This window comes from Trematomus bernacchii, unplaced genomic scaffold, assembly GCF_902827165.1.
Source record: "Trematomus bernacchii unplaced genomic scaffold, fTreBer1.1, whole genome shotgun sequence".
Classification (NCBI taxonomy): Eukaryota; Metazoa; Chordata; class Actinopteri; order Perciformes; family Nototheniidae; genus Trematomus; species Trematomus bernacchii.
The window spans coordinates 2,380,080-2,395,738 of NW_022987641.1; the positions used below are offsets into that span (position 1 = coordinate 2,380,080).

Genomic DNA, 15,659 nt, shown 5'->3' on the forward strand with positions numbered 1-15,659 from the left:
AAGGTAATTTATCCTAAAAAATTACTTGTATGACATTGACGAACAATTCATACAGTATGATTGTTTTCTGCTTTGCCACCTTAACAGCTTATACTCAACCACTTGATTAAGTTCCCCTGATAATAATAGTGTAAGCTGTACCAAGAGTCCAGCCTTTAACATTAAAACAAGCTTGTGATTGTCTGATAAGGACAGTCTCTTTGTGCACCCCTCATCTGTATCTATCCATCTTGTTATGAAATCATCAAAGAATATTGATGAAAACTTAAGACTTTTAAACAAAAGATTCAAAGCCATACAGCTAGTTTTTATCATGCGAAGTTCACAATGCAGTTGAAAATTGTTTTCCCTTCCACTCATAGTGAACATCCGTCCTAAATTAAAGGGGCAAAACCACACCTACATGTATTATGTGATGTCACTATATTTAATCAATACAACATTTAAAACAATAATTAACATAAACACAGGGAAATAAATGGATACAACTTCATTATATAAGCATCTCCCCTGCAGGGTTGGGGTAGTTACTGAAAAAAAGTAATGAATTACACTTTACTAGTTACTTAAGAAAAAATAAGTAATACCTTACTTTACTAAATTACTCACTGCTTAAAGTCATTAATTACACTAGTTACATTACTTTAGGACTACTCTGTAACATCACCTGGATTACATTACTGCGTGACCGACAAATGTAATCTGATTACCGTAGCGCGTTACTTTGTAGCGTGTAACCCCCCAACACTGACATCCTGCATCATTCCCTCCCTATCCTTCCCCTGTCTTCATTCCCTGATCCACTTGATAGTGCGAATAATAATCACCATGTGCGATCCATCTGTTGTTGGACAAACATCAAATGTGTGATTTCTGCCAGATTCATTTGGCGAGACATCACCTTCAGCTGAGGGTGAGCCAGCAGCAGAGAGCATGCTGGGGGCTGTCACAGCAGATGCTTCCAGGCGCTCCAGCCTCTCCATCCTCCTCACACTCACCTTGCCTCACATCTGCTCTGTCTGGTCCTCTTCCAGCCTCCTCCTTCCATCCTGCCCTTTATCCCCTCTCCCCTCCCCTCCGTCCCACCCTCGTGGTATAAACCCATTAGCTGCACACTTGTGTTATGTAAAAGCTGAGGTTTAAACACTGTATAGAGACTGCAGAGGGCTGTGGCAGTGATGCAGCCCCCCTAGAGCATCCACCCTCTGTGTCTAATGGGGTTATTAATAGTTAGGATATCACTCCCTTGTTCATATGTAAGTAACTTGTTGTTCAGTCAGCTGACAAGAATTCCCTCACTATTCATGTAGGTAAACAGTCCCACCCGAAAGTATATTAGAGAATTTCTCTTTCAAAAGTGATCTATTATTATTAACCCTCCTGTTGTGTTCGGGTCAAATCTATCAATTTTACTACTTACATCAGTCATAAATATAGTGTTTCACATTGATTGCTTCAAGGTCTTATGATATCCTCCACAGTAGGCATTTGAACATTATAAAGTTGCTGATCAGCAATGTGGATTAGTCAACTTTGTTACACCTATTGTGTTCCCGGTAAAAAATTACTACCATAGGAAATGAATGGGTTACCCTAGATTATGTTCCTCCATCAGATAGGACACACCCCCAAATAGACAACCATTTGGTACTTTGGAATACATTTTCAGTATCTATTCTTTCAATAGGGTGATTTGGTTTTGGTTAATGTTTTTTGTGTTGATGTTAAATTTGACCGGAACACCAAAGTATAGGGGGAGAAACAAACACGAAAGGAGGGTTATAGGATTATACATTTGCATCAAATGTGGCAGCAAGTGACAATTCCTGAATTTTCAAATATAGTGTTACACAGGATATCCATTGAAGAAAAAATATTTAAATCAGCAGAAGAGGTAATATTGATTAGTAACAAAAAGTTGTGATTCAGTGGTAATGTTGTGACAACTTAGAGAGGCTTAACAAAATAAAATTCATCACAGTGAATAATTTGTGTTTAAATGAATGAAAAATAGAACTTAGACTTAAGGTAATCATGGACCTGTTTCTTTCCAGTTAATTCGAATTAGGAGCACCTCTATGCATAAAGGCAGGGATTTAAAGCTGGATCCCAGATCAGCCATTCAGTGAATTTAGTGTGGAGCTGTTTGGTGGTTGGTAATGAATTCTGCAGGTGAATGAATACTGACGAGATTCTGCTTTCTGTGTTTTATCACATTTAGCAGTCTCCACCAGCCCCATGCAGGTGTGCAGAACAGTTAGCGCCCAACATACAGCTTTTGAGAACCTCATTATGACAATGAGTCAGTTTCAATTATGATTTATTATTATTATTATTATTATGCACCGGTTTTCCCCTTCTACTCCAGTAGGACTCAGGTGAGGGTGTTGAACTTTTCCTTGTACATGTGATGTTTTGGTGTTGTTGTTTTTTTGTTTTGTTTCTTTCCGTTAACTGTCAAGTGGGAACTAAGTTTTTTTTTTTGTAAGTTTTTGTGTTTCTCTTATTTTCCTACGATACTGTTATGATTGGCTGTGAATAAGAAAATATGAAGGACCATCTATTTGTATTTATTTTATTTTTAGAAAGGGGCAGGTAATATATTATTTTCTTCTCCCTGCTCCTTTCCGGGTATGGTGTGTTTATAGAGACATGTTTTGTAAATAATTGTTATACATTAAGTTGTGCATACCATGAACGGAACAAATAAAAATGAAATGAAATGTATTATCAAACGTACCTATTGTCCTCACAGCAATCATTCTAATAATAAATAGTGAACCAAAAAAGGGTGCATATTTATATCGTGTTGGTGTGGTTGTGTTACTGCTGCTGAGTGTGGTTTAGTTAAATCCTAAATCTTTCTATACAGTTACACTTCTACCACCAATGCTAATGACGGTAATTTGCTTTTGTGCAGTTTTAAAACGCTGCTACATCACTGGCAAGATTCCCTCTTACTCATTCAGTCCCTTTCCTTATTCTCTTGTCTTCTTTTGTTTCAGAAACCCTGACAAAGGTCTTCAGTTCCTGATCTCTCGAGGCTTCATCCCAGACACACCCATCGGCGTCGCCCACTTCCTGCTGCAGAGGAAGGGCTTGAGCCGGCAGATGATAGGAGAATTCCTCGGAAACAGCAAGAAGCCTTTCAACAGAGATGTCCTAGAGTGAGTGGCACACATTATTTCCATGTTTTAAGATAAACTAAACTAAGATAAACCTGCTCTTCAAACAGGTGATTCTCCTACTAAGCCCTAGTAACAACACACTAGTATCCAGTATACATCAGGCATAGATGTGCATAGGATGTATTCATTTTTCAACTTTATCTCAGGGTCAGATGATTCCCTGAATGAAAAAGGAATACAACAAAATCAGTATCCGCTTTTCAGAGCTGTTATTTTTGCAGACGTTGACTTTTGATTACATTTTTCACCCTAGTAAACAAACACAATACAAACTGAAATTGGAGTGTCACGCTCCAACAAATGATCCCTCATCTAACGCTTCAGATTGTAAGTCGAGTCAGAACTGTAGGAGGAAGAGAACAAGCTGATAAGACAAAAATAAAATAAAAACCTTTACTGCCCTTCTTAGTTTTGCTGCTTCTTTTATCACATTGGTATCAAAAATGCATTTGCTATTGTGTTTGCATTATTTTATCAGACAGGAAGTAACAAACAATTTAGCTGTCATCTGATCATGTAAAATGTGTTTTGGAGATTTCATCATGCATCTCATCAGAATAGAGGAATATTTTGTTCTTGTGTTATCTTTAAATTAGATCCAAACCCCCAACGTAGATCGAATTATATCCTCTATTTGGAGATGAGGACAAAGCTTGCCTTCTTACATATTTAAGATAACATGACTTTTAGTCAATTTCTGGCAAACGCTGGATAATATGACCCCCAAAACACAACCGATACTATTTATTTTAAATGTAAACCCTGATAACAAGTTATTTTATCAGGCTTAACAAAGCTTCTATGCCCACTGGGGGTATAGCTGCTTCTTATGTATGACTCATCAAATAAATATGGAGACTCTGCACACATGTACATATATGACTCACTTCACCCAGTATGTTTCCTTCCGGGTCATTAACCTCGTTGACTTTATTTGCTTTGAAGCTGCAGAGATGTTTTCTTCTGTTTCATCTTCCTTACTTTATCTCAGCGATTGTCTCTGATTCACCAATTACTTCTAAATTTGCATATCAACCCGGAGGAGGTACCTCGGATCTTTTATCCTTCATTTTGTCCAAGTTATCAAAACCGGGAAGAACACACTTTTAGTCTTTGCAAGGTCAGACATACACGACACAGCACTCTGCACAGTTGCTCACCTCGGGCTGCCATCATCTAATATCCAGATTTGCTTAAATGGACGCCATCATGGCCCCAAATACAATGTATTAACAGGATTATGCTTTTAAGGCTTCATACTCAAATTTGCAGATCTGATATGCTGCAGTGAGGTGACGTTGGGATACATAGATGTATATTTTTCCCTATTTTCCTACGGTGCAGACATACTGCCACACTGTGAGTGGAAGTGATGTTGGAGGGGAACATGACAGGAGAGTGCAAAGTATGTGAGAGCACTTTCGATAAAGTGTAGTCACAGGAGGGCCGGTGAGGGATCGCATTCTAATGTGAAAATCACTCATGTTGATTCACTGAGCCTGAATGTGTGTGAGTGTGTGTGTGCCTCCTGTTTGTGAATGCATGTGTGTCTTTATTCCTGTTTTCCTCCTCTCCCTATAAAGCAAACGGTGCCTCATTCTCTTCACATTTCTCCGAGCATAAACAACAGTAGTTAAAACGTCTAAAGTCAATTAAGCCAAATTGTGCTTATAGATTTGGGTTCCAGGAAACGAGGCACCCCGAGGACTCATTTGCTGATAATCTAGTGTACTTGTTTAGCGAGAAAAATGTGATCTGTTTCCAGACTGTCATCTGCTCATTTGTTGCTTAAAATATGGTTCCATCTGGCCTGCTGTTTATTTGTATTTGCTGTGTGTGTGTGTGTGTGTGTGTGTGTGTGTGTGTGTGTGTGTGTGTGTGTGTGTGTGTGTGTGTGTGTGTGTGTGTGTGTGTGTGTGTGTGTGTGTGTGTGTGTGTGTGTGTGTGTGTGTGTGTGTGTGTGTGTGTGTGTGTGTGTGTGTGTGTGTGTGTGTGTGTGTTTACCTGCCAACCCAGCTTTGTAAATGCACATTTTAAGCCTTGCTCTGCTGACAGATGTGTCTATTCCCCTGCCAGGTACTGCATACAGATCAACAAAGTGTGTGTATGATAACAGTATATGTGCATGTTAGTTTGCCTGTGTTGGTATGTTTCAGTGTGTATGGGAAGGAGATGGGAGGGGGGGGAGGTGGAGAGGGCTGATGTACTGAGGCTAGAGAGCATCTCGCCTGACGTTACATAAACAAGGAGTGACAGCCGGGGAGGAAGGGGGGGAGAGAGGTGGTGGGGGAGGAAGTGAGTCATGAAAAGGGTGATGAGAGAGGCTCGACAGTAGAGAGGCGATCAGGAGGAAGATCCAGTCACAGTCACTGTACTGTCAGCGTTCCCTTTATGGGTTGGAAATGTGCTTTAAACGCAATCACTTGTAGGAATAATACAGTTATTGTCTGGATAGATATGTGTTAGAAGTAATAGCATCAAGTATATGGTACTTATAGCTGTTATAGTGATGGCCCTATAGTCAAATATGCAGTTTGGAGGGTTTGGAGGGTTACTTGTAATAGTAATAGTAAATGTAATACGTAACAATAACTAGTTACACGTCAACAAATGTAATCAGTAATCTAATCTGAGTATGAAAATATAAAGTAATGTATCCTGATTACTTTCCGTTACTTCTGGATTACCCCGATATCACATGCAATGCAAATAAAAACAAGAGTAAATAAATATCAATAAGATGTTTTTAACTTAAGTGTATGTAACAATGTAACCTTAGAAAATAAGAAACAAGATATTCATATAAAAAATGTAGTAACAATTTTGAATAAATCAGGTGTCCACCTACTGCATTAAAGGTCCCATGTCATGCTTTTCCGGTTATTACCCGTCCCCTTGTGTGTTATGCAGCTTTTTCTGCATGTAAACGGTCTGCAGAGTCACAAACCCTCAAAGTACACCCTGTAGCGAGTAAAACTCTAACACAGAAAAGACCTGTCTATGCTGCCCCAGAACGCCTCGTTGGAGATTTTTCTTTTTCCATTTGTTTCTTCCGGGAACCTCGTGAGGTAACGAGTACCCCATGGACCAATCCGCGGAGCCTTTACGTTATGTCCGTGAAGCCGTTACGTTAAGTCCGCAGATTGGTCCAAATGGACCAATCTGCGGACTTCCTCACACACACACTCAATCTTTTCTCAGCTGCAGCTCTGCGGATTTCTCAGCCTGAGACGGCGGGATGCGGCGAGGCTGTGAGTCTGTGTGTAAGCACACACACAGACTCACAGCCAGGCTGCGGGTGTGTGTGTGTGCTCTGGCTGGTTTCGGGATGGGTTTCGCTGTGTCTCGCTGTCTTGCCGACCCGGAAACCACACCAGTAAGCCAGCTCACACTGTCCGCTCCTCGCAGCAGCGAGCCTCGCAACGTCCCGCCAACACGGCACCCAGACCCCACGCAGCATTCTCATCTGTTTGTCATTACTGGTGTCATTTTCTGGTTGCTAACGCCATTGTAACACATAATCACTGATGTTCCGCTGTAACGGTAGTGGGCTCATCAGAACAGAGTGGGCGAGCTGACCAATCAGAGCACAGTGGGCTCATAGGGAGGGGGGGGGCAGGAGCTCCAACAAGCCGTTTAGGACAGAGAGTGAATACACATACTATACAGAGATGCTGTATGAGAAACCAATGTGAGTTTGGAAAATTGCACAATGTAAATCTATTCTAGTCGACCTCAACAATGGAATTATGATCAGTAGAAATGGCCATGACATGGGACCTTTAAAAGATAAATGTATTTCAAATAAATAAACATTAAAGTTGCCTAAATTTAAACCATAAAGAAAATGAATGCAGTACGTCTCCCTATGATAAATAGATATTTATTTTAAATGTAGTGTAACACTGGAATCCTACTACTAATCTCTATTTAAAAAATAAATGTAACAGTAATCTGATTACTTATTCATTTTACTTAATTGTTATCGAATACAGTTACCTCTTTTTGTATCCTGATCACGTAATCTCGTTACATCCATTACTCTCCAAGCCTGGCAGTATGAATATTAGCAGTGACACAGATATTACAGTATAGTAAATGGTTTACATAAATCATGTTAGAATAGTTATATACAAGTAGCAGCAGCTATATTAGCAGTACTCATAATAGTAATAGAAGACAAGTGCATATACAACTAGTAATGGTTATACGACTTTAATAGAAAGTGAAATAATAATTTGTAAAAAGTAATTCTCCCAATGATTCTGATCCGCTTCAAAATGTAACAGCTTCATCTTTGGCCCATGCTTCATGTTTTTACGTAATCCTGCTGACAAACAAACCATCAAACTAAACAAACAGTAATCATTTCCTTCTTGGCGGACGGATTTAATAAAAGACAGAAAGAAAACAATAAAACAGATAAATAAAAACAAGGATAATTGTGACTTATTGTTGACTAAATAACAGTGTGTGGTTGAAAAGGAATAACCAATTAGAAAAAAATAAAACTATTTAAAAATGCAGACTCTGGTATTCTGAGCCCCGAATCTCGTCTTTACTGACAGCAAAAAGACAGACATAATACAATTAAGATAAAGAAGTAAAAACTAATTGTGGCTTAATATTGAGTAAAACCATAAAGCTTCCAGTTTCCCAAGACCCTGCTCTCGCCCTGACAAAAAGACGTGGTGCAGGCATGAAATATACTTCCGATTGAAATATATTGTTTTTAAAATCGTTCTCTATGAAAGGATTAAATGTTGTGATTATTGCACAAACTCTCAAGAGACTGTGCTGTATAGGGCCAATGAGAAGCAGTAATGGTTGTTTCATTTGATTTGCTTCACTGCTATAGCTCTTGCTTTACTAGTAGTGGTAGTACTAGTTTAAGCACTATCACAGCACTAAATGGAATAGTACTTCATGGTATTTTCATCGTTAGCAGGCTTGTGCGTCAGGCAGTATTGTAGACTCGGCAATCGGACTGTTTTCTGCCAGAGCAGCATGTCTCAGTCAAGTACTCACCTCATTACCTCGCTTTGTTCACAGTCGTGTGTGTGTGTGTGTGTGTGTGTGTGTGTGTGTGTGTGTGTGTGTGTGTGTGTGTGTGTGTGTGTGTGTGTGTGTGTGTGTGTGTGTGTGTGTGTGTGTGTGTGTGTGTGTGTGTGTGTGTGTGTGTGTGTGTGTGTGTGTGTGTGGTGTGTGTGTGTGTGTGTGTGTGTGTGTGTGTGTGTGTGTGTGTGTGTGTGTGTGTGTGTCGTGTTTGACTGTAGTATAACAAATAAATGATCAGAAGAGACCATTTTTCAATGGGCTGATGGGAACATAGGCGTAGACTATCTTGAACTAGTGTGGATAGGTTTGAAGTACCACATGAAAGACGAACCCAGCGTAAAAAGAAGGGCTTTAATTTCATAGTTCGATTATCATTCCACTTTATACCTCGAGTGAAAACATCAAAGCAAGGAAAACTTTAAAAACTCCTTTCCAAAGTCACCTTTTACTTGAAGACCTAATTCTAGCCCAAAATTGCCCACTTTGTATTTATCCCCCCGAACTCGTTGGACAGAATATTTGTGCTATTTTAATTAAAGTCATTAAGCTGGTAATAGGAGGATTTTCTGCTCTGGAGGATTGTGTACGTGTAAGTGTGTGTGTGTGTCTTTGCAGCTGTGGTACTGGCTGTATAGATGTTACTAGGAAGCAGAGTGGGCTTTTATCCCAGGTGTACATCCACATATTGCTGGTGAAAGGGCATCCAATACCAATATGTTATATAATTATGTATTTTATTTCTGTGTCTTCCTTTCCATTTCTAAACCACTTCCTCCCTGTGTTTTACAGTTGTGTGGTGGATGAGATGGACTTCTCAGGCATGGAGCTGGACGAGGCTCTGAGGAAATTCCAGGCCCATATTCGTGTCCAGGGAGAAGCCCAGAAAGTGGAACGTCTTATCGAGGCCTTCAGGTAATTATAAAAGTGGAAGCTGCCGTGAGAGTCTGACCTTATCTCTTCTTATAACCACCGGTGTTACTAAGGGAGCACATTATCTAACATTTCTACAGGTTTCTTAAACTGTGTTTTTTTGTTGTTTTAAACACTTCCCTAAATCTCTTGCCGGATTTTTCATATAAAGTTTAAAATACAGACAGGCCCTCCCTTCCATACTCTTCCATGGGACTAGGGTCAATAGCAACTTACAAATAATAGTTTGATCCTGTTTGAATTTGACTATTAATAACATGATTAAAAAACATGAGCATGATGATTTTTCACTCAAAAAGGACACAGGTTGTTGTAGGTTTGTTGTTCAATTTAGTTTTGTGTGTAACTGCTCAGTGAAATACATCCTTCGTCTCACACAATATACGTCTCCTACATGCTAGCTAGCTCTGCTTATCTTAGCTATGACTAACTCATGTGTTTTAAGCCTGGGTGTCAAAATCCTCTCTTGTTACAGTCTGACGACCTCCTAACCTATCAAGCTCTCCTCTCCTCTTTCTCTTCTTCGATCTCTCAGGCAAAAAGCACTTTCTTTCAAGATAAGATCCATTCTTCCTATTCCAATCCCAAAAAACTATTTTCTATCTTCTCCACCCTCCTGGACCCCCCCAGAGCCCCTCCTCCCTTCTTCCAAGCGACTTTGTTAACTGCTTTGAAAAAAAGGTTGATGATATTCGCTCTTCTTTTTCCAACTCACCATTAGTCACCACTGGGTCACCAGTCCCAACGTTCACCCACACACTAACCTCCTTTTCCCCTCTCTCTCCAAATGAGGTTCTTACCCTCATTACTTCTGCCCGTCCTACCACCTGTCTTCTGGACCCTATCCCCTCAAACCTCCTTCAAACTATCGCTCCTGATATTCTACCGTTTCTCACCCATTTCATCAACACTTCTCTAACTTCTGATCACTTTCCAAACACTCTCAAGGAGGCAAGAGTAAACCCTCTCCTAAAGAAACCCACTCTCAACCCGTCCGATGTTATAAACTACAGGCCTGTCTCTCTCCTCCCGTTCCTGTCTAAAACACTTGAACGCGCTGTCTTTAAACAACTCTCCTGTTATCTCCATCCGAACAACCTTCTTGATCCGCACCAGTCTGGTTTCAAGGCAGGTCACTCCACAGAAACTGCTCTCCTTGCTGTCTCTGAGGAACTGCACACTGCTAAAGCAGCCTCCCTCTCCTCTGTCATCATCCTTTTGGACCTGTCTGCTGCATTCAACACGGTGAACCATCAGATCCTCCTTCGCACTCTCCAAGAACTTGGAGTTTCAGGCTCTGCACTTTCCCTCCTCACCTCATACCTCAAAGACCGCACCTACAGGGTAACTTGGAGAGGGTCCGAGTCCGACCCTTGTCAATTAACTACAGGGGTCCCTCAGGGCTCTGTCCTTGGTCCCCTCCTCTTCTCTCTGTACACAAACTCGCTCGGATCGGTCATTAGCCCGCATGGTTTTTCATACCATTGCTACGCTGACGACACCCAATTAATTATGTATTTGCCCCGTTCAGAAACCCAGGTCGTCGCACGCATCTCTGCTTGTCTAGCAGACATCTCTCAGTGGATGTCTGCTCACCACCTCAAGCTCAACCTTGACAAGACTGAGCTGCTTTTTCTTCCGGGAAAAGAGTGTCCCACTCTTGACCTAACAATCAACATCGGCCCCTCTGTTGTTTCCCCGACTCAGACTGCAAGGAATCTGGGTGTGACCCTAGATAACAAACTGTCCTTCACTGCAAACATCGCTGCAACAACCCGCTGCTGCAGATACACTCTTTACAACATTAGGAGGATACGTCCCCTCCTGATCCAGAAAGCGACGTAACTTCTGGTCCAGGCTCTCGTCATCTCACGCCTAGACTACTGCAACTCCCTCCTGGCTAGTCTACCTGCATGTGCCATCCGACCTCTGCAGCTCATCCAGAATGCAGCGGCTCGTCTGGTCTTCAACCTTCCTAAATTCTCCCACACCGCACCGCTCCTCCGCTCCCTTCACTGGCTTCCAGTAACTGCTAGAATCCACTTCAAGACACTGGTACTAGCGTACCATGCTGTGAATGGATCTGGCCCTTCCTACATCCAGGACATGGTTAAACCATACACCCCAGCACATGCACTCCGCTCTGCATCAGCCAAACGGCTCGCTGCACCCACACTACGAGGGAGACCCAAGTTCCCATCAGCAAAAACACGTTGGTTTGCTATCCTGGCTCCAAAATGGTGGAATGAGCTCCCCATTGACATCAGGACAGCAGAAAGCTTACACATCTTCCGGCGCAGACTAAAAACTCATCTCTTTCGACTCCACTTCGAGCAATAAAATGACTAACAAAGCACTTATATACTAATAAAGCACTTATATACTAACAAAGGACTGGCTTATCTAAAGCCAGTTGAGTAGCACTTGAAATGTTTTGCCTCTATGAAACCTGATGTACGTATATGATTCTGTTTTCTTCAAGTTTGTATCTTCTTGGTCGAATGCATTTATTGTAAGTCGCTTTGGATAAAAGCGTCAGCTAAATGCAATGTAATGTAAGTAAGGGATAATGTGCAGCGACGCGGTCATTATGGGGAAAAGAACACCCGACAGGCTGATCAGGAGCTGATCTAGATCTGCGCTTATTACATGGCCACATTCTCAACAAAGTAACGATATGACTCCCAATATTAATTGAAATGCTTTTATAGATTTAGAAAATGTTTTTATTGATTTAAAAAATAGTACGCTATTATTTATTTAAAATGACATGCATCCACTAAGAAAAATAGTCCGTTGTTACTGTTTGAACTAACGTAGCAACGGCAGGAACTGCTTCGATAGCGTTTTTGAGGAGCTTTTTGATTACAGATTTGAAAACATCGTTGCTTGCTTTAAAAGTAGCACTATTCATTATGTCAAACCTGGGAAAGTATCTAGATACCCCTGCCCTAATGCCAAAGTAACTGGCAACTGAATATGTGTTGCCGTTTGATGTCTATGTCTGGACCGTTGCGTAAAAAGGAGGGTTTCTGCCCCCTTACTTCTCCGCTGTTTTTCTTGTCCCAGTTTGAAAAGCCAAACTGTATACACTGTATACAGTTAAATCGACCGAACTTCTTTCTGCAGATGTAAGCGTCCTTAACAACGGTCAATAAGTCCTTGACAGCGGTCTGTCTGTTCTGGATTAACAACGTGTCACGTGTTCTGAATTGGCCAATCAGAATCGAGTATTCAACTAAGCCATAATGTAATGTAATGTATTATACTGCAGCTGTTAGAGTCTTTCTTATCATGCAAAGTTATCTTTAACATTTTCAAACATCAAATGTGTTATTCATGAAACAATTCAAACTGATACTAATATTCAAACGCATTGTTGTGCAGAGGGAAAACAGTTGCTTTAGAGTCGGATATGAATATTCATCATCTGGTGTGTTATGCAAAATATCCCTCATTTGTCCTTCTCGTGTCATTTACTTTCTACTGTAATATAAATCACGGTGTGTAGATATTTGCACGGATATACAAAGTGATATGAAACACTGTCACTCAAGCATAAACTCTGAGCCAGACTTGTCTTGCAGAGCTTTGCAATTCACAGGTTTTTTTATCATTAAATATGCCTACAGTACATCGAGTTTTGAAGCCGTGCTGAGAGGTGGATTTGTGATTCGTGAGATGCAAGCTCAGGCTTGTTTTAGTTTTTTCAGGAGCACTAAGCTATGCCGGACAAATAAATACACAGAGAAAAACAAGCTATGACTAGATTTAATCAGAATAAATGGAGAGCCATGATCGCAAAAACAGATAAAAATGGAAATGCACACATAAATCCCACTGTTATCTAAGAGCAGTTGGGAAAAGTACTAAGATATTCTACTAGAGTGTAAGAATAATCTGTCTAAATGTCCTGGAATCAAAATGTTACTGAAGTAAAAGTACAAAAGTATCAGCATCAAAATATACCAAAAGTAAAAGTACTTGGTCCATTTCAGAATAATATATATGATATGTTTTATAATGATTGATCATTAACGTGTTATCAAAGCTGGTAAAAGTGCAGCTAGTTTGAATGACTTTGTATACTGCAGGGTAGCTTGTGAATTTACTCCAGGTGGAACTAAAGTCTGATTTAAGACTTGATTATATTTCACATCATTCATCCAAATCTGTGAAGTAAAGGTATTAAATAAATGTAGTGGAGTAAAAGTACACCATTTACCTCGGAGTTGTACTGGAGAAGAAGTAGCAACACATTCAAATACTCAAGTTAAGAACCTAAGATTAAGTACAGGACTTGAGTAAATCTACTAAGTTACTTTGCACCACCGTCCAGTAGTAATGGATATCTGTTACTGAACATAAAGACTCTTGAATCTTGATTCCTCTCACATGATCTCAGCAGTCGAGTCACGCTGCCTCACATTTCTTTTTTGCTTACCTGCTAGTTTTCACAATGCAGCCCCCATCCCAATAGCCAGCGGGCGTGTCATTTCTAGACACAATTTGTGACGTGGAGACAATTTAGCATGCAGCTGCGGCTCTGTGTGTTAACGCTAACTGTTCTCCCCTCCGGAGTAACAACCACCTGTCACAGTTGTCCAGGTGCCCAATGAGGAGAGGAGCGTTGGTATTGTCATAGTCAGCGGGCAGAGAGGCTGGCACTGCTAATGTTTGGACATCAGGCTGGCTCTGCATGTTATTAGGAGGGAGAGATAGTGAAGGGGGGGGGGGAAGGTTTATAAATAACCAGCGTTGCGTAACCGCCACTGCCTCTCTGCGCCTGCCTCCCCTTCTCCTGGGCTTTGATATGCCTCCAAACACACACAGTAAGTGAGGAGCAGTCTCAGTATCTGCTGCGTCAGTGTGCTAATGAATGAGCAACCATGATCCCAGTGCTGCAGTTAAACCTCTGTTCATATGTTCATGCCTGCATCACAGTGTAGTACACACACATCCTCATACACACACGCAGCAGGGGTGTAAAGTAACAAAGTAGATTTACTCAAGTACTGTACTTAAGTACAATTTTGAGGTACTTTATTTTAGTATTTTAGTATTTGCTAATTTGTACTTCTACTCTAATACATTTCAGAGTTAAATCATGTACTTTTACTCCACTTCATTTATTTAGTACACTGAAACGTTGACTTGAATTAAATGTATTATATCAACTAATTTCACATTACTGAATTAGGTTAGTTGTTAGGTTAGGGTAGTAAGTTTTATTCAAACTTAATATTTTTGCTTTCAACTAATCTAATACAGTTATGTGAAATCTATCGAAATAAAACATTTATTGTAGTCAACGTTTTTTCCGTGTACCTTTAGTTACTTTGCGGCTATGGATTAATGATGTGGAATATAATCAAGTGTTAAATCAGACTTTAGTTCCACCTGGAGTAAATCCACAAGCTACCGTGCAGTATACAAAGTCATTCAAACTAGCTGCACCTTTACCAGCTTTGAGAACACTTTAATGATCAATCATTATAAAACATATCATATATATTATTCTGAAATGGACCAATCTGCACAATGACTACTTTTACTTTTGGTACTTTAAGTATATTTTCATGCTAATACTTTTCTACTTTTACTTCAGTAACATTTTGAATGCAGGACTTTTACTTGTAACAGAGTATTCCTGCACTCTGGTACTTCTACTTTTAATTAAGTACAAGATCTGAGTACTTCTCCCACCTCTTCAGTCACATACGATAGCTGTTTTCTCTGATGGTTATAAAAGATTAAGATCATGATACTTGTATAAGTCTTGCACAATAATCCGTCCTTGCAGAGTACACAGTGGCTGTCTGGTTACACCATCTTTAGCGCTCAGTAACAAGGAAAAAGTGTTTTGGAAGACGGCAGCAAATGCCAAATTTGAAGGCTGCCAAATCCACTCTGTGAGCAGCATCGTGTTCCTTTTTACCCTCTTGTTTTTGTTTTAACTTTGCACACAAGGATGTGAAAAACGACTAAGAGCACACTTTAGACAGAAAGCAGCCCAAATGAAGGTTTTTCACTGCATGGTGCTACAGACCATAATGATCTACAGACAAAGACGTAATTGCTGGTTACTGATGAGTCACGGTTTTCCGACACTTAGCATCTGTGTGAAGCACTGTCATTACCAGGATAAACAAATAAAGGATGCCACAAACACACATGAGTTCACTGCAGCTTAAGCCTTAAGGTACAGAAAGAGGTTGAAAAACACAAGAATATATGTAATATAAAGGTTATTTTTTTAATAATGTTTATTTATAAATGAAGAAGTTGTAATTGCATTCATTTTTTATGCTTTCCATAATAATGTCAGTATAAATAAAAAAGCCACATATGGCATCATAATACACTTGCCCATTTTATATTTAAAGAAAACTCAAATAATCTATTATAAAATCTCTAATCAATACATTTCTCGGTAACACCTTATATTAAGGTACACAAATTAACCATCAACTAGTTGTTAAT

The 15,659-nt window shown here is 40.1% G+C and overlaps 1 protein-coding gene across 1 annotated transcript in view; it reads left to right on the forward strand.

Annotated features, from left to right (window-relative positions):
- Positions 1-15,659, forward strand: part of LOC117484822 (IQ motif and SEC7 domain-containing protein 3-like) — a 110,520-nt gene that overhangs the window by 66,110 nt on the left and 28,751 nt on the right. Inside the window, 2 exon segments of the mRNA XM_034133254.1 lie at positions 3,006-3,167; positions 9,036-9,158. Of these exon segments, the coding sequence (XP_033989145.1) occupies positions 3,006-3,167; positions 9,036-9,158 (285 nt within the window).